The sequence below is a fragment of the Salmo salar genome, chromosome ssa11 (genome assembly GCF_905237065.1).
Source record: "Salmo salar chromosome ssa11, Ssal_v3.1, whole genome shotgun sequence".
NCBI lineage: Eukaryota > Metazoa > Chordata > Actinopteri > Salmoniformes > Salmonidae > Salmo > Salmo salar.
Genome location: NC_059452.1, coordinates 4,177,718 through 4,198,620, shown reverse-complemented (window position 1 = coordinate 4,198,620; position 20,903 = coordinate 4,177,718). Strand labels below are relative to the sequence as shown.

Here is a 20,903-nt window from a genome sequence, read left to right as displayed (position 1 = left end):
AAGCGGCTGGATTAACAAGAAGTTAAGCTTTTAAACGATGTAAGACACTTGTATTTTCATGAATGTTTAATATTCCAAATTTTGTATTTTGAATTTCGCGCTCTGCAATTTCACCGGATGTTGTCGAGGTGGGGGGCTAGCGGCACGCCTATCCCAAAGTTAAGGTCTGAAAATAGCCTAGAACAGGGACAGGAATTTTCGATGGGGGTTGGGGCCACAAAACAATGGAACTCAACATGAGGGGCAGCAATGGCTCATGGGTCTGCGTACCCACATCCATACCCCAATTTTTTTTTTAATAATGTACATCCATAATGTACTTTTTACTGCATACATTTTCCCTGACACCCAAAAGTACTTGTTTATATTTTGAATGCTTAGCAGGTCAGGAACATTTTCCAATTCACGCAAGAGAGCCTTCTTGGTCTGCCCTACTGCCTCTCATCTGGTGGACTCACCAAACACACATGCTTCATTTGTAAATTATGCTGTGGTGTGCCCCTGGCTATCTGTAAATAAATTAAAAACAAGAAAATGGTGCCATCTCGTTTGCTTAATATATTCTTAGAAGTCTAAGCCGTTGAGGGAGGGGGGTTCTAAGCTGACATATAGAATTGGTTTAAGGTCATACCATGGATAATTTAGCTACTTTATTTAGCATTTTAGGACCCCTTTAGATATAAAATATATATATTGAATTTGGCCTTCACTACTATAGCCCAAAGAAACACATTAAATAACACATTCATAAATGGCAAAAAAGACATAAGGTTTTGAAGAGTCTGTCCTATATCTAGGAGATATTAGAAAGGAAATATATATTTTTTCTTTTACACAGGAATTATAGGTATATATATATATATATATATATTATTTTCGCACCTATTCATTTGTATGGGTCACCTTAGACCAGTTGGAGAACACCATCGTGTTCGTGAGACTCTCCTTTTCCTACAGGGGGTCATATTTGTTTTTTCTAGGTCTAACCTGTCACAGATTCTCCCGGTACTGCTGCTCATTCCCTGCACCATCTCTGGAGGTCTATTCACCGGCCTCTAGGCGTCACTGAACTGTTTCATTATGCACACCTGGTTCCCATTTCCCCTGTTTAGTAATTGTATACAGTATTTGTGCCCTATGTAAACCATTGTCTTGTCGGTTATTGTTCCCATTTCCGTTGGTCTATGAATAGCTGTGCTTTGTTATTTCGGCTTTCGTGTTGCGTGTACTGTGCATTTGTTATTACAGGTCTCGTCCCGTGTATTGTTGTGCATTTGTTATTACGGGTCTCACCCCGTGTAGTGTATTGCGGGTCTCGTCCCGTGTATTTATTAGAGGTTTTACCTCGCTCTTTTGTTTGGGTTACATCCCTGTGTTTTTGTATACGTGTTTGTTTTGGGCTTCGTCCCCATGCCTTTCATGGCATGTTGTATATTTTGGGTATTTTGAGTATTCAAACCCTAAATTACGTATTCCTGCGCCTGTCTCCAATCATTTATACAACGTAACCATTTTTTTATTTGTATTATGTTACTTATATTATAGAGTCTAGGGGGATTAATATAAGGAATTTGAAATTATTTATACTTTTACTTATGATACTTAAGTATATTTAAAACAAAATAATTTTAGACTTTTACTCAAGTAGTATTTTACTGGGTGACTTCACTTTTACTTGTGTAATTTTCTATTAAGGTATCTTTACTTTTACTCAAGTATGACAATTAGATTTTTTCCACAACTGCTGCCAAGGCACGCTAAACGGACAAAATACATTATTTTACTCAGCATAGAGCTAGTCTAAAGTTATTAAAACAGTATGACTGTTTTAGAATAAAATGTTCAATATATTTAAACATATTCTGAATCGTGTGCTTATTGTTTAACCATTGATATGTTCTAGTGGCCATTTTGAGACCTCCAGGGGCATCAGGTACTGCTGGAATGTCTACCAATGGCATGTCCATCTTTTTTGTGAGAAATTACACTGGTCACTCAAAACATTTATTTAGTCATTATAAAGTATAAATATTCCACACTCAACAGTCACGCAAAAATATGATTAGTGATTTATGAATAAACATTTTACTAATCAATTATAAATGCTTTATTACATGGAGTTATTATAAAGTGCTACCCCAAAATGTTTTTAGCATTAAGGCCTGCAATGAGAACAAAGCATAAGAGTGCAGTGGAAAACTTCACCCTGGAGTATTGATTTACTGCCCGATCTGTAGAGATTTCAGTTTCACTGTCTTCAGTGATATTTTGTGTGCTTCCATGTGTTCTATCTCTCCATTCAGCCGAAGGCCTCTTGTAGGTTCTAGATAGCACCATTTTTTCTAAGAGTGTACAAGGCAAGAGGCTAATCTCATCAGCATTTCATTTCACACCGTTTTCACATTGCACGAGGGTGGAGAGAACTTTTGCGTAAATGCACAAATGCTTCACAATATCTGTGACAAGGTCAGCCTCTTGTTTAGCACTCTCTCTGTACTTTCCTTATTTGCACCACTGTTTATGGTCACGCCATATCACTGAGTCTCAGTTTACACCTTTTTATTTTATGTTAGTGTCTGATCTCATCTCTGATTCAGACATTTTACACCTACATATGATAATCACAAACATACCTCACATCTTTCAAAAATAAATATATTCCAAATAAATGTTGAACAAATGACTATATTATGTTTGATTCACTCTTCAATTTGCATCATTGGCATACAAACTCAAGTGGTCATTTATCTTAGATGTAGCCTATACATACTTTATACGGTATGTTTTATAGAAATGTGGCAAAACACATTGGAGGGTTTCCTGGACACAGATTAAGCCTAGTCCTAGACTAAAAAGCTAAGAATGTCCAATGAAAATAATTTTGAGTCCAGGACTAGACTTAATCTGTGTCCGGGAAACTGGCCCTCAGGAAAAACTCTTTCTCCAATATGTTACTGGTTACGTCTTTCCGGTATGGCCTGTGGTGTCTCTCACCTCTGGGCTGAGCACAGCTGTGCTGTCGCTGGGTACGTCCTCCTCATACCCCTTGTTTAGGTAACTCTCTGTCTCCTGTCCATTGCTGGCCTCGCTCGGACACTTGCCGTAGGAGTGATGGGGACTGTCGCTGTTTTGGGACAGGTTACACTTGGCGTCGCCCAGGTCTGATGGTGTGTAAGACATCCGCGGGGAGCCGTCCTCGTCCTGGTACGGTGGTGGTTGAAGCTCATCCAGCGGGGGCGTTCGCCTCATCCTCTGGATGCAGTTCGCTGGTTGGGGGGGAAGGAGAAGAGATCATCAAACACAAACAAAATGACTTTGGCAGGCTCAAGCCAAAACCTGTCTCTTCCTACACCCTTGTTGAGTGACAATCTCCTACAATTGTAAGGGATTGATTTGGTGTATTGTCACATTTAAGCCAATCTTAAAAATGTGTTTGACAGTTCTATCTAATTTCTGCTAGTCCTTTCTTCGATCACATTTTCAGTGTGAAACACTGATATACAGGCAGTCCCTCCAGGATTTTAAAAATATATGCCCCCCATAATCTGTAGGTACTAAAAATATTAAACCTGCATATCAAATCAAATGTTATTTGTCACATGCGCCTAATACAACAGGAAGGCCCTAAAACCTTACAGTGAAATGCTTACTTACAAGCCTTTAACAAACAATGCAATTTTAAGAAAAATACCTAAAAAAATAAGAAATAAAAGTAACAAATAATTAAAGAGCAGCAGTAAAATAACAATAGCGAGGCTATATACAGGGGGTACCGGTACAGAGTCAATGTGCGGGGGCACCGGTTAGGCGAGGAAATTGAGGTAATATGTACATGTAGGTAGAGTTATTAAAGTGACTATGCATAGATAAAAACAGAGAGCAGCAGCAGCGCAAAAGAGCCATGCAAAATAGTCTGTGTAGCCATTTGATTAGATGTTCAGGAGTCTTATGGCTTGGGGGTAGAAGCTGTTTAGAACCCTCTTGAACCTAGACTTGGCGCTCCGGTAACGCTTGTCGTGCGGTAGCAGAGAGAACAGTCTATGACTAGGGTGGCTGGAGTCTTTGACAATTTTTAGGGCCTTCCTCTGACACCGCCTGGTATACAGTGAGGGAACAAAGTATTTGACACCTGCTGATTTTGTACGTTTGCCCACTGAAAAAGAAATGATCAGTCTATAATTTTAATGGTAGGTTTATTTGAACAGTGAGAGACAGAATAACAACAAAAACATCCAGAAAAACGTATGTCAAAAATGTTATAAATTGATTTGCAAATGTGGGATGGACCTCTTTGTCTGTAAGAAGAGAGCTGCATTCTCTTTTATTTATTTACAAAGCAATCTTACATCTATATGTAACTTCATTAATTAAGATAAGAATCATAAGTTACTAAACCCATTCACAGGAATGGATAACACTCGAGATCCCTTCAGTCACCACAGATGTAAGAAAATCCGCATGTAGTTTTTTTGCCCCTAATTTGTGGAACAATATGCACAGTTCACTGCAGCTAGATTTACTGTTGCCACTCAGGCAGTTTAAATTGAGGACTTCTATGTAGTTGAATGTGATTGCTTTTATTAAATGTTTATTTTTGTTAATTGTGTGCTGAATTATATTGTTTTATACACTTGTATGTTTTAATATTCTGTTTTTATTGTAATGTGTACAGGGCTCTCTTGTAAAATAGATGTTTAATCTCAATGTGACTCCCTGTTTAAATAAAGGTTAAATAAAATAATAAAAACATAAAACTATGAGCCTATTTCACTATTATAGACACTATGTCCTGGGATTTCCTATGATCTTCTATCTAACGACTCTTGTGTAGCTTGTCAGCATCATAGAGCAAAATATGCATTACATGTGCGTGTTCGTGAGAGTCTCAGCATTTCATACATAGCTTTTAATAGTTTGTAGCTCAAACCATTCAGACACTACTGTCACACCCTGATCTGTTTCACCTGTCTTTGTGCTTGTCTCCACCCCCCCCACACACACACAGGTGTCGCCCATCTTCCCCATTATCCCCAGAGTATTTATACCTGTGTTTTCTGTTTGTCTGTTCCCAGTTTGTCTTGTCTCGTCAAGGCTACCAGCGCTTTCCCCGTACTTTTCCCCGTGTTTTTCTCTAGTCCCTGTTTTCTAGTTTTCCCGGTTTTCACCATTCTGCCTGCCCTGAGCCTGCCTGCCGTTCTGTATCTTTCGGACTCTGCCTGCCCTTGACCTGTCGTTTGCCTGCCCCCTGTTTTTGTAATAAACTTTTGTTACTTCGAACTGTCTGCATCTGGGTCTTCTCCTGAGCTGTGATAGCTACAGTTATGTTTTTAAAGACCCCTTCGGGATCTGCCCTTGTCTCACAAACATCGCTCTAGCTCAGACCCCGTTAATCACACAGACTTATGTTGTTGTAATCTACAGATGCAGAAGAAATAGACAAACTCAATGGTAGAACCCAGAAGTCTGTAACCCATTTTAAACACACAATGTTTAAAATGGGTTACAAGTTCAAAATGCTCCAGCGTTAATGTGGGACTCATTGGGTTAAGACATGAATCTTAATTACAGGGCTCCGGGCAGCCGAGCGGAAATGGAGGAAAACTCGCCTCCCTGCAGACCTGGCATCCTTTCACTCCCTCCTCTCTACATTTTCCATTTCTGTTTCTGCTGCTAAAGTCACTTTCTACCACTCTAAATTCCAAGCATCTGCCTCTAACCCTAGGAAGCTCTTTGCCACCTTCTCCTCCCTCCTGAATCCTCCTCCCCCTCCCCCCCCCCTCCTCCCTCTCTGCGGATGACTTCGTCAACCATTTTGAAAAGAAGGTCGACGACATCCGATCCTCGTTTGTTAAGTCAAACGACACCGCTGGTCCTGCTCACACTGCCCTACCCTGTGCTTTCACCTCTTTCTCCCCCCTCTCTCCAGATGAAATCTCGCGTCTTGTGACGGCCGGCCGCCCAACAACCTGCCCGCTTGACCCTATCCCTCTCCTCTCTTCTCCAGACCATTTCCGGAGACCTTCTCCCTTACCTCACCTCGCTCATCAACTCATCCTTGACCGCTGGCTACGTCCCTTCCGTCTTCAAGAGAGCGAGAGTTGCACCCCTTCTGAAAAAACCTACACTCGATCCCTCCGATGTCAACAACTACAGACCAGTATCCCTTCTTTCTTTTCTCTCCAAAACTCTTGAACGTGCCGTCCTTGGCCAGCTCTCTTGCTATCTCTCTCAGAATTACCTTCTTGATCCAAATCAGTCAGGTTTCAAGACTGGTCATTCAACTGAGACTGCTCTTCTCTGTGTCACGGAGGCTCTCCGCACTGCTAAAGCTAACTCTCTCTCCTCTGCTCTCATCCTTCTAGACCTATCTGCTGCCTTTGATACTGTGAACAACCAGATCCTCCTCTCCACCCTCTCCGAGTTGGGCATCTCTGGCGCGGCCCACGCTTGGATTGCGTCCTACCTGACAGGTCGCTCCTACCAGGTGGCGTGGCGAGAATCTGTCTCCGCACCACGTGCTCTCACCACTGGTGTCCCCCAGGGCTCTGTTCTAGGCCCTCTCCTATTCTCGCTATACACCAAGTCACTTGGCTCTGTCATATCCTCACATGGTCTCTCCTATCATTGCTATGCAGACAACACTCAATTAATCTTCTCCTTCCCCCTTCTGATAACCAGGTGGCGAATCGCATCTCTGCATGTCTGGCAGACATATCAGTGTGGATGACGGATCACCACCTCAAGCTGAACCTCGGCAAGACGGAGCTGCTTTTCCTCCCGGGAAGGACTGCCCGTTCCATGATCTCGCCATCACGGTTGACAACTCCATTGTGTCCTCCTCCCAGAGTGCTAAGAACCTTGGCGTGATCCTGGACAACACCCTGTCGTTCTCCACTAACATCAAGGCGGTGACCCGATCCTGTAGGTTCATGCTCTACAACATTCGCAGAGTATGACCCTGCCTCACACAGGAAGCGGCGCAGGTCCTAATCCAGGCACTTGTCATCTCCCGTCTGGATTACTGCAACTCGCTGTTGGCTGGGCTCCCTGCCTGTGCCATTAAACCCCTACAACTCATCCAGAACGCCGCAGCCCGTCTGGTGTTCAACCTTCCCAAGTTCTCTCACGTCACCCCGCTCCTCCGCTCTCTCCACTGGCTCCCAGTTGAAGCTCGCATCAAGACCATGGTGCTTGCCTACGGAGCCGTGAGGGGAACGGCACCTCTGTACCTTCAGGCTCTGATCAGTCCCTACACCCAAACAAGGGCACTGCGCTCATCCACCTCTGGCCTGCTGGCCCCCCTACCTCTGAGGAAGCACAGTTCCCGCTCAGCCCAGTCAAAACTGTTCGCTGCTCTGGCACCCCTATGGTGGAACAAGCTCCCTCACGACGCCAGGACAGCGGAGTCAATCACCACCTTCCGGAGACACCTGAAACCCCACCTCTTTAAGGAATACCTGGGATAGGATAAAGTAATCCTTCTAACCCCTCCCCCCTAAAAAGATTTAGATGCACTATTGTAAGTGGTTGTTCCACTGGATATCATAAGGTGAATGCACCAATTTGTAAGTCGCTCTGGATAAGAGCGTCTGCTAAATGACTTAAATGTAAATGTTTTCTTCCATGATAGCAATAAGAGACAAAATGCCATTTTGGGCTGTTTCTTTTTTTGAACAAACACAACTCTTTTTTGGAACGTAACAGTGGGTGAGAGCCTAGCTAATCTAGGCCTACATTTCAATGTCATTATACATTTCATTGTCCATTTCATCCTCCTTATCCTCCTCAATACCAATAGCTCCACTGCATAGTTGTTGGTTGTGGTGCATGAAGACCAAGGCTCGTAGGTTGTTGTTGGAGGTTGATCGGTGATCAACATGAGCTTGTTTATACTGTTGCTTCAGTCAGCATCAGATGAGTTTGAGACTGCATCTTTGTAGCATTTGGCCAGGTTGCTCATCTTACTGAAGCCTGGAATGGCCTTGTAACTGGACACTCTGTCATCCATAAACGCAATGTGATGTGGATCAAACACCCTCACTTTTTGGAGGAATTCTATGGCAGGCTGTCCATCTGACTTGCACTTTGTGAGTTTTTCTAAAATCATTCCAAACAATATTAAAATAACTTTATAATGTTATAATCCACTAAATAAACCCCACAGATAATGTAGACAATAATTCTGATAACAAAGTACTCTTAAGACCTTAATAGGGTTCATATTGAGGTCATTTTGACCTTAGTGCAGCGGCTTCGTAAAACGGTGGACTTTGTGATAGAGTGTGGTGGAAATGTAATATTCATTGCATTCTATACTGTTTAATTAGACCTACTATGCTGTTTTTACTTAGAGAATTGTCCATTGTTAATGTTAGTATGTTTTGCTGATACAAGCTTGTCTTATGTGACTTAGTCATAAGTCTGGGCATATAGATAAGAGCGGTTTGGGTGCGACCTCAGTATGTGACATCATGTTCTCACAATCTACAGGAAATTAGATGGGTGGAAACATGCAGGAAGGAACAGATAATGGTGGCAATGCCAGGTATCTTAAAAGCTAAATCAGCTTTTACACACCATGTTCCATCCCTGTTTCCACCCATCTGCTAAATTGCCATGTAGACAAAATAGGTTGTACTTTTTCTATAAGAGGAGAGAGAACTCTGTTCGTTGGGCTTTCCTAACGATGCACTGTTGACTGGTTGTTATTGACTGCTTAATTTTTGCAAATTTTATAATAAAGTTGTTGTTAGAGGAATCTACATTCTCTCTTCCTATAGAATTGCTAACACCACCAAATTTCATAAGTATTTTTTGGCTATAGTGCAATATCAGATTTTGTCCATTACCCCCCTGGTCATTTCCAATTTGGCCACTGAAAAATAGGCTAAGAAACCCAAGATAGGTAACTGGTTGGATAGATGTCATCAGGGGTACTCTGCTCCGGTCAGAGTACACAGTAAAAGTGTGCATAATTTACAATGACAAGAAGACCAAGATGAATGGATGCAGATGCTGTGTTAGCGTTGCTACAACATCTGAATGAAAATGATTCAGATGGTGGAGACGAAATGAATCATGACATCTCTGATGATTATTCTTCTGATTCTGAGCCTCAGCCTGAACCTACAACCCCGAGGCGTAAGACAGGAAGGGACGGCAGGCACCCTTTGGATAGAACAAGCCGGTGACAATGCTACAGGCCGATTATCAGCACAAAATGTCATCACTGAGAGAGCAGACCCTACATCAAACAAAAAACAACACCAGCAACGAACTCACCTGTTTTCGTGGCTTATGTGACATGGACATGCTCCAACTAATGCCATTGCGTGAAAACGCACACCATAAGCATGAGCTGAGAATAATTTACTATTTTTGACTGCTGTCATATCAATATTTATATTAATTATTATGCCATTATTGCTTTTTTGCTGATTTTCACTATTTATCAAGCACACGTGGTGCTTATAATTATGTTTAGGCTACTGATGTTTTCATAATTTGACCGCACATCTTGCTCGTTGGGGTAGGTTTTTATTTTGTTGTTATAAAAAGAAGCTGTTCCAACACATATGCTTTCTGCTTCATAGTTGTAACAAAGGCAATTCACAAATAAAGTGTATTGAACACTTGAATTTAGGTGTTTTGTGTTTTTACATTTACCTCACATTACATAAACTAATGAAAATGCTATTGTCTTATTTGAAGCAAAACTAAATCGTAGTCTAAGGTCACCTTAGATCTTCATAAACTCAACCAAATTATTATTTTTGCAATAGTATACATGAAATGTATTAATTGCACTGTTAAGGGCCATCCCACCAAGGACGATAACTATAACAATAAATGATACATAACTATAAACGTTGGCGAGCATCCATGTCAGCTGACCGTTTAGCGTTCTGCAGTATACCTGTCAATCAACTGATCAATGCACACAAGTCAGTATTCGACGTCCATCCATGTCTGAGGACGTCGGGAGATGATGTGGAAACCAGCCATGTAGATTTTGTTTTTTCTTAGGTGTGGTGGATGGGGATAGTGGATAGGCTCAAGCAGCTGCCCCTGATTCCAAAGGTTGCAAGTTTGAATCCAGAAATAGAAAGTTGTTTATATTTTTGTTTTAAGCCTATCCCAAACCTTAACCCTGACCTTAACCATTTGGAGTTAATGCCTAACCTTAAGAATTTGAAGTTAATGCCTGAACTTAACCTTAAACACTTCAAAATTTGACATTTTGAACAACTTTGAAATTTGACGTTTTGAACAACTTTGAAATTTGACGTCTGAGAAACATGGATGAAACATGAATGAGACTGTGAGAGCTGGTAGGTGTATTTGCACCAAATAAATCAAGCGATAAACAACAAACAGATTAAAACAAATAAATAAAATAAAACAGTGTGCAGCTGTGGTTGGAAGCCCAATGACATATGAAAACCACACCACAAAAAACGATATAGAATACATAAGTACAACAAGAACAAAAAGTTGGCTAAAACAGATAATAAAACCTACTAATTATAAGTGTACACATTAATTAATAAGTAATATTTTACATCATGTCATTGCTTGCCTCGTTGCTCAAGGGGTTTGCAAGAAATGTAGAATTCTCTCTGTCCTGTGCAACCATTTGCAATGCATCAGGGTCTTTCTATAAACTAGGGTACCGGTGAGGATTTCCTACACTGGGAAACTTGTTACAGCTGTTGATAATTCATTGATAATAATCTGCCAATTTCTTACATGTCATTACACATATAAGAGGATCATAGCTATATAATTCATGAGTTCATTTAAAAACGTTTTTTAACCCTTTAAATTGTTGGTGTCTTGACAGATCTGTCCAAAATCATGTGACATAAAACATAACTTTACTGACCTTGCATTTATGGCAGTGTTATCATGTATTAAGCATTAATCAGTTAAATTAGACATTGAATTAAGAATCCTGGATCTAGCTGTCGGACAGGTTTTTGTATAGATATCTCAGAAATGCAGTGTACCTACGAATCATTTAGTGTCTTCTTATGTTACATGTTATGGGGTGAAACAGTTTTCATGGGCACACGAATCCAAAATAACATAAGTTTGTAAAATCTAATAATTCGAACCTTGATACATAAAACCTAAATCGATACTGTCATTAAAATGGTTCTTCAATAATTATGCATAAGGGATGGATCGAAATGTACAGAATGGTTACCTGGAGGAAAATGGGTGAGGGTCATGCTTTTTCAATTTCAGTCAAGTGGAGGGTTTAGTATTGTTTTAATCTAGTCCAGGGGAGAGTCATGTAATTTGTAACTGATGAAATGTCAATATTTCTCAGTGTTTTAGAATTAGTTGCTTATTAGGCTACAGTGAGGGAAAAAAGTATTTGATCCGCTGCTGATTTTGTACGTTTGCCCACTGACAAAGAAATGATCAGTCTATAATTTTAATGGTAGGTTTATTTGAACAGTGAGAGACAGAATAACAACAACAAAAATCCAGAAAAACGCATGTCAAAAATATTATAAATTGATTTGCATTTTAATGAGAGAAATAAGTATTTGACCCCCCCCTCAATCAGAAAGATTTCTGTCTCCCAAGTGTCTTTTATACAGGTAACGAGCTGAGATTAGGAGCACACTCTTAAAGGGAGCATTCACTGTCTTGGTAAGCAACTCCAGTGTAGATTTGGCCTTGTGTTTTAGGTTATTGTCCTGCTGAAAGGTGAATCCACCTCCCAGTGTCTAGTGGAAAGCAAACTAAAGCAGGTTTTCCTCTCGGATTTTGCCTGTGCTTAGCTCCATTCCGTTTTTTTTTATCAGGAAAAAGGCCCTAGCCCTTAATAATTACAAGGATACTCATAGCATGATGCAGCCATGTTGGCTTTTCCCCAAAAATAACACTTTGTATTCAGGACAAAAAGTTAATTGCTTTGCAACAGTTTTGTAGTACAGTGTTACTTTAATGCCTTGTTGCAAACAGAATGCATGTTTTAGAATATTTGTATTCTGCACATTCTTTGTTCTTTTTACTCTGTCAATTAGGTTAGAATTGTGAAATAACCATATTTTTGATCCATCCTCAGTTTTTTTTCCTATCACAGCCATTAAACTCTGTAACTGTTTCGAAGTCAACATTGGCCTGATGGTGAAATCCCTGAGCGGATACCTTCCTCTCCGTCAACTGAGTTAGGAAGGATGCCTGTGTCAAAAAGCAGGCGGCAGGTAGCCTAGTGGTTAGAGCTTTGGACTAGTAACCAAAAAGTTGCAAGATCGAATCCCTGAGCTGACAAGGTAAAAATGTGTTGTTTTGCCCCTTAACAAGGCAGTTAACCCACTGTTCCTAGGCCATCATTGAAAATAAGAAATTGTTCTTAACTGACTTGCCTAGTTAAATTAAAAAAATTGTGACTGGGTGAATTGATACGCCATCCAATGCACTGGTATCCATCTCATTCCACGAAGGGCTGGTTTTCACGCATCCCTTGTACTAGATTGATGAATTAAGGTCACTAATTGGTAAGGAACTCTCCACACCTGGTTGTCTAGGGCTGTGACGATCGTCGTAAGGAGTAGACCAAGGTGCAGCGTGTTGAGTGCTCATGATAAATATTTATTATTATACTCAGAACACTATACAAAACAATAAACAAAGAAAAACAAACGTCACATTTTGCAGGCTTTACAGAGCTGTGCAAAAACAAGATCCCACAACACCAGGTGGAAAAAAAAAATCCTACTTAAGTATGATCTCCAATTAGAGACAACGAGGACCAGCTGCCTCTAATTGGAGATCATCCCAAACAAAACCAACATAGAAATACAGAACTAGAACATGAACATAGAAATACAAAACATAGAAAAACACCCCCTGTCACACCCTGACCTACTCTAACATAGAAAATAACATCTTACTATGGTCAGGACGTGACAAGGGCTTAATTGAAAGTAAAAACAAAAACCAGCAGACACTAGGCCCTCCATGGAATGAGTTTGACACCCCTGATCCAAAGTGTAATTAATAACTTCCCCATGCTCAAGGGATATTCAATGTCAGCTTTTTTTACCCATCTACCAATAGGTTCCCTTCTTTGAGAGGCATAGGAAAACCTCCCTGGTCTTTGTGGTTGAATCTGTGTTTGAAATTCATTGCTCGACTGAGGGACCTTACAGATAATTGTATGTGTGGGGTACAGAGATGAGGTAGTCATTCAACAATCATGTTAAACACTATTATTGCACACCGAATAAGTACATGAAACTTATTAGGTGACTTGTTAAGCAAATATTTACTCCTGAAATTATTTAGGCTTTCCATAACAAAGGAATACTTATTGAATACTTATTGACTCAAGATATTTCAGCTTTTCACTTTTTTATATATATCTTTTTTTACCTCTTATTTCTTTCTTTAAGTTCGTGGCATCCAATTGGTAGTTACAGTCTTGTCCCATCGCTGCAACTCGCGTATGGACTCGGGAGAGGCGAAGGTCGAGAGCCGTGCATCCTCCGAAACACGACTCAGCCAAGCCGCACTGCTTCTTGACACAATGCCTGCTTAACCCGAAAGCCAGCTGCACCAATGTGTCGGAGGAAACACCGTACACCTGGCGACCAGGTCAGCGTGCACGCGCCCGGCCCGCCACAGGAGTCGCTAGAGCGCGATGGGACAAGGACGTCCCGGCCAGCCACACACTCCCCTAACCCAGACGACGCTGGGCCAATTGTGCGGCGCCTCATGGGTCTGCCAGTCAAGGCCGGCCCCACGACAGAGCCTGGACTCAAACCAGGATCCCTAGTGGCACACAGCTTAAAATGTTTTATTGATTTGTAACATTTTGACATTATGGGTTATTGTGTAGGCCAGTGACAAAACATCTTGTTCTAAACCATTATAAATTCAGACTGTAACACAACCAAATGTGGAAAAAGTCAAGGGCTGTGAATACTTTCTGAAGGCACTGTATTTATTAGAGTTATTGACCTCACAATAAGCCAGATTTCGAGTAACTTACACTGTGGTGATGAAACTTGAAGCAGCAGCTATGGCACAATCAATTGGAAATGGACAGCTCATGGTGCTGAAAGAAAATTTGAGTAGGCATAATTCATTTCAACTAGCTTAACTTTAATTTGACTTTAATAACAACAACAGGGCTTTGTGTTGGACCCTATTTACCAAATAAGAGGTAGGCCTACCTGTTTGACAGACTAAATTAGGCTATAGGATACTACAGTATATCCATAGATTTGTCAGTCAATTCCTCTAACCACCATACACTCTTTAAATTGTCTACCGTGTCAGTGAAGGGCTGTCAAGTTAAAACCAATACTCGAATTGAGGGGTTATGAAAGGGGATGCCATAGGTCTACCTTTTATTAAAAAATATTGCAAAAAGCACAGGACTACTTACCCCTTGTTAGCTTAAGATTTTGAAGAAAATAAAACACAGAATACTTTTGCTCTCAATTCCAAGTGAAATTGACCATAGAGCCACAAATGATTTTAAGGATAGCACAATTGTCAACCAGCTGTTTAACAATAAAACCCAATGCAGACATCTTAGAGCGGCTCAAAGCAAACTTGCTCGCTCTTTGGAGTCCATCTCATGCAGACTGGAGTAGGATCATGGCCTGTAAGCAGGGCACAAGAGAACATTTCAAATATGATATTGAATCTAGGACAAGATATCCTAACCAGGCATGTTCCGTTGCATCTAACTATGTTATCCCTAAACAGCACACTAAACAGTGTACTCACTGCAAGCGAACAGGACATGTAGTGAAAACTTGTTGGGATCTTGGGAGGGATCTTGCCCCCAGGCATTTCAGCTAAGGTGGAGACTCTTACAAGTTGCAAGATGCCTGATCTACACTTATTTCAGACAACCTTTGAACAAGTAAGAAATGGTCAACTGCATCAAACGCCTTTGACAGGTCAATAAATAAGGCAGCAGAATGATTTTTATGGTTTAAACAATATAGCACATCATCGAAGACAAGTGAAAATGGCACGGACAGAGAAGGCTGCCTCGCTTCTTGCTCTTAGGAAACTGTTTTTTTATGTATTATTTCTTACATTGTTTTTGTGTTATTACATACAGCCGGAGAGAACTATTGGATATCAGAGCGGCGGTAACTCACCAGGACTACCAGCATCACAACCAGGAATACGACTTTCCCAAAAATCGCCAGCACTACAAGCATCACAACCAGGAATATGACTTTCCCGAAGCAGATCCTTTGTTCGCACCCCCCAGGGCAATTGAACAGATTCCAGAAGCCAACCCAAAACAACGCCGGCAAAGGAGAGGTACTCGGAGTGGTCTTCTAGTCCGATTTAGGAGACACGCACACCAACCACCGCTTCCGGGTATATTACTCACTAATGTTCAGTCTCTGGATAATAAAGTTGACGAGCTCAGGGTGCGGGTCTATTTCCAGAGAGACATCAGGGATTGTAACATACTTTGCTTCACAGAAACATGGCTCTCTAAGGATATACTGTCTGAATCGGTCCAGACAGCTGGATTCTCAGTTCATCACGCAGACAGGAATAAACATCTCTCCGGGAAGAAGAAGAGTAAGGGTATATGTCTCATGATTAACGATTCATGGTGTAATTGTGATAACATACAGGAACTCAAATCCTTTTGTTCACCCAATCTAGAATATCTCACAATCAAATGCCGACCGTATTATCTCGCCAGAGAATTCTCATCGGTTATAGCCACGGCTGTGTGTATCCCTGTCAAGCTGATACAAAGACAGCCCTCAAAGAACTCTAATAACTGGTGCACCCAAAATTGTTATTTTGCAAAGATCACAAACCAATGTAATCTTAGCGACTGTTCAAGCAAGAATCAAAACATCATCGTAAGCGTATGAGAACCCCAACAAGTAATACAAACGTAAATGTAGGCTATGTTGAACGGGCGCAGATGGCAATGGCTTTCTTACTGACGTCAAGAGTCGTGCGCATCTGTGCGTGACGTCAGTGTGTCGTGTACTGGAAAAAGGTCTATTACCAAGGCACACATTTAGGACATTTAAGACACAAATTGCTTAGGGACAGAGGTAATGAGAGATACTGTCACGTTCGTTATAATGAGCGGACCAAGGCGCAGCGTGAGTTGAGTTCCACATACTTTATGACACAGTGAAACTTCCAAAAACAATAAACATAACGAACGAACGTGAAAGCCGTAGTGCACAAAACACTAACACAAACAATATCCCACAAAACAGGTGGGAACAAAGGACAACTTAAGTATGATCCCCAATTAGAGACAACGATAATCAGCTGCCTCTAATTGGGAACCCTACTAAAACACCAACATAGAAATATAACGACTAGAACACCCCCGAGTCATGCCCTGAACCCCGAGGGCTCTCTATGGTCTTGGCGTGGCAGATACAGAAACATTTAAGTTGTCTTCTGTAAATATGGTTACACCTCCCCTCTACCAACTCTGTCAGATCTAAAAACATTATAACCAGTTAGAGACACATCAGTATCCAGCACAGAATTATTAAAATATGTTTCAGATATTACCAGAATGTCTACTTTAGTTTGAGAGGCCAGAGTTATAATAAAGTACATTTTTGTATCAAACTTCTGGCATTTACATGAATCAGTCCAATGACACAGCTGCGGGATTTCAAATCAGACGGAGTCTCTAATATAAGCATACTATTCTCAGTCGGTAACCCCTAATTTTTAAATACCATAGGGCTAGCTTGAATTGGTAAAATACAATCTTTTCTAGAACTGTACCATTGGCCCTATGCCTCGAGTGAGGACGTGTCACGTCCTGACCAGCAGATGGAGCTGTTGTAGTAGTTTGGGGGTCAGGACGTGGCAGTCTTGTGTGTGTCTTGTGACTCCTGATCAGGAACAGCTGGGAATCGTTGTTCCTGATTGGGAGTCATATATGTAGGAGTTGTTTGTCACTGGGGTTTGTGGGTGGTTGTTTTTGCACTGCGTTAGGATAGCCTGCAAAACTGTTGCACTGTCATTGTTTATTGTTTTCTGTGGATGCTTTACTCTTTTTGTTGGGTAATTAAAAATGAGTATTCACATACCTGCTGCGCCTTGGTTCATTTCAGAAGACAGCCGTTACAGGACGTGTGTTAAAACAAGAGTGGGTACCTGTTGCAGGCCTGCAGTATGATGATAATTGTTGGTTGGGATTACCTGAGTGGGACTTGGGTGTTGATAAGTCAATGGCTCAGTGCAGCCTTAAAATGTGAGGACCGAGTCCAGGCACCAAGGTGATTTGGATGGACTCCGTCCTCTCTGTAAAGCATCTTCTCTTTCCGAACGGTGTCAAAGTTATTCACAAAAGTAACTCCAACAGAGCTACAGTAGACACGTAGCCAGTCATGTAGTGTCAGCAACCAACTGAATCTTTCGCTGCCACGACTCAGTGATGGCACTGGGCCTGAAATAATTGGACGATTGTTGGAGTCTTTCATTGTTCCAATCAGTTCTTTAAAATCCCAAAGCAGCCTAGTGATGTCCTGTACCCTAGCCCCAGTATAGCACAAGGTTTTTGCCCCGGGAACTGAGATGTTTCTCACCATAGAGCTGCCGATGATAATGGCTGGTTAGATGGCAGAGGAGGTCAGTCAGTCTTTGTGCCTTGAGCCGGCTGCAAAACCCTTGTGTCTGACGGAGGAGCTAGTGTGTTTGACACCCTTGAGGTCCGGTGAGAGGAAGAGCGCAGCTGATCCGAGGCCGAGTCCCCCTGGGAATGTGGAGGATGGGAGTCCGAGGCAGAATCTCGCTGGGAAGGAGTCCGGATAGGGGGCAATGGCGCTGGAACATCCAAAGCCAAGAGGGCGAAGCTGTTAGACAACTGTGCTTACTATAGAATTCTGTAGTCTACTGTAGAATACTATACTACACACTGTAGTATACAGTGCATTCAGAAAGAATTCAGACCCCTTGACTTTTTTCACATTTTGTTACGTTACAGCCTTATTCTAAAACTGACTACATATTTTTTCTCCTCATTAATCTACACCAAATACCCCATAATGTTTGCAAATGTATTAAAAATAAAAACATAGGTATTCAGACCCTTTCCTATTAGACTTGAAATTGAGCTCTGGTGCATCCTGTGTCCATTGATCGTCCTTGAGATGTTTCTACAACTTGATTGGAGTCTACCGGTGGTAAATCTAATAGATTGGACATGATTTGGAAAGGCCCACACCTGCCTATATAAGGTCCCACAGTTGATAGTGCATGTCAGTGCAAAAACCAAGCCATGAAGTCGAAGGAATTGTCCGTAGAGCTCTGAGACAGGATTGTGTCGAGGCACAGATCTGGGGAAGGGTACCAAAAAAATCCTGCAGCATTGAACCATAACCCAAGAACACAGTGGCCTCCATCATTCTTAAATGGAAGAAGTTTGGAACCACCAAGACTCTTCCTAGAGCTGGCCGTACGGCCAAACTGAGCAATTGGGGTAGAATGGCCTTGGTCAGGGATGTGACCAAGAACCCGATGGTCACTCTGACAGAGCTCCAGAGTTCCTCTGTGGAAATGGGAAGGAAAACCATCTCTGCAACACTCCACCAATCAGGCCTTTATGGTAGAGTGGCCAGACGGAAGCCACTCCTCAGTAAAAGGCACATGATAGCCAGCTTGGAGTTTGTCAAAAGGCACCTAAAGGACTCTCATTTCTCATGGTCTCTCATGGGCTGATGAAACCAAGATTGAACTCTTTAGCCTGAATGCCAATGCGTAATGACTGGAGGAAACCTGGCACCATCCCTACGGTGAAGCATGGTGGTGGCAGCATCATGCTGTGGAGGCATCATGCTGTGGGGATGTTTTTCAGCAGCAAGGACTGGGAGACTAGTCTGGTTTGAGGCAAAGAAGAACGGGGCAAAGTACAGAGATCTTTGATGAAAACCTGCTCCAGATCGTGCAGTGCCTCTGACTGGGGCGAAGGTTCACCTTCCAACAGGACAATGACCCTAGGCACACAGCCAAGACAACGCAGGAATGGCTTCGGGACAAGTCTCTGAATGTCCATGAGTGTTCCAGCCAGAGCCCGGACTTGAACCCTATCGAACATCTCCAAAGAGACCTGGAAATAGCTGTGCCAGGACACTCCCCATCCAACCTGACAAAGCTTGAGAGGATCTGCAGAGAAGAATGGGAGAAACTCCCCAAATACAGGTGTGCCAAGCTCATAGCGTCATACCCAAGAAGACCGGAGGCTGTAATCGCTGCCAAAGGTGCTTCAACCAAGTACTGATTAAAGAGTCTGAATACTTATGTAAATGTGATATTTTATTATTACTTTTTAATTTATATGCAAAAATGTCTAAACACCTGTTTTTACTTCGTCATTATGGGGTATTGTGTGTAGATTGATGGAGGGAAAAAAACAATTTAATCAATTTTAGAATAAGGCTGTAATGTAACAAAATGTGGAAAAAGTCAAGGGGACTGAATACTTTCAGAATGCACTGTACCTCAATCATGTGTAGTACTTACTATAGAATGTTGTAGTATACTGTAGAATAATTTAGTAAATACTACAGTGTGCTACAGACCACAAAAAAACTAAAGTAAATACTACAGTAATGTTTGCAAAAACATTATAGGAAATACTACACTGAACAAAAATATAAACTCAGCATACAATTATTTCAAAGATTTTTTAAAGTTACAGTTCATATAAGGAAATCAGTCAATTGAAATAAATTCATTAGGCCCTAATTTATGGATTTCACAACTGGGAATAAATATATGCATCTGTTGGTCACAGATACCTTGAAAAAAAAGTAGGGGTGTATATCAGAAAACCAGTTAGTATCTGGTGTGACCATTTGCCTTATGCAGCACAACACATCTCCTTTGCATAGAGATGATCAGGCTGTTGATTGTGGTCTGTGGAATGTTGTCCCACGCCTCTTCAATGATTGTGCGAAGTTGCTGGATATGGTGACATGTCTGGTGAGTATGCAGACCATGGAAGAACTGAGACATTTTCAGCTTCCAAAAATTGTGTACAGATCCTTGCGACATGTGGCCGTGCAGTATCAGGCTGAAACATGAGGTAATTCCGGCGAATGAATGGCACAACAATGGGCCTCAGGATCTTGTCATGGTATCTCTGTGCATTCAAACTGCCATCGATAAAATGGAATTGTGTTCGTTGTTAGTAGCTTATGCCTACCCATAACATAACCCCACCACCACCATGGGGCACTCTGTACACAACGTTGACATCAGCAAACCTCTCTCGCAAACATGGCGCCATACATGCTGTCTGCCATCTGCCCGGTACAGTTGAAACCGGGATTGATCCATGAAGAGCACATTTCTCCAGCGTCCCAGTGGCCATCGAAGGTGAGTATTTTCCCACCGTTGTCAGTTTTGGACACCGTTATCAGTTATGGACATCGAAGGTGAGTATTTTCCCACCGTTATGACGCCAAACTGCAGTCAGGTCAAGACTCTAGTGAGGACAAACCCTGAGACGGTTTCTGAAAATATTTCAAGAAATTCTTCGGTTGTGCAAACCCACAGTTTCATCAGTTGTCCGGAGGGCTGGTCTCAGATGATCCCGCAGACGAAGAAGCCGGATGTGGAGGTCCAGGGCTTGCATGGTTACACGTGGTCTGTGGTTGTGAGGCCGGATGGTGGTACTTCCAAATTCTCTAAAACGACATTGGAGGTGGCTTATAGTAGAGAAATAGACATTTAATTCTCTGGAAACAGCTCTGGTGGACATTCCTGTAGGCAGCATTCCATTTGCATGCTCCCTCACAAATTGAGACATCTGTATCATTGTGTTGTGTGAAAAAACTGCACATTTTAGAGTGTCCTTTTATTGTCCCCAGCACAAGGTGCACATGTGTAATGATTTTGCTGTTTAATCA

At 41.7% G+C, this 20,903-nt stretch overlaps 1 protein-coding gene across 1 annotated transcript in view; it reads right to left on the bottom strand.

The window, feature by feature from the left end:
• The window catches only part of syt14a (synaptotagmin XIVa), a 170,648-nt gene that overhangs the window by 50,563 nt on the left and 99,182 nt on the right, over positions 1-20,903 (bottom strand). Inside the window, exon 4 of the mRNA XM_014126190.2 lies at positions 2,995-3,266. Coding sequence (XP_013981665.2) covers positions 2,995-3,266 — 272 coding nt within the window. The remainder of the gene's footprint in view (positions 1-2,994; positions 3,267-20,903) is intronic.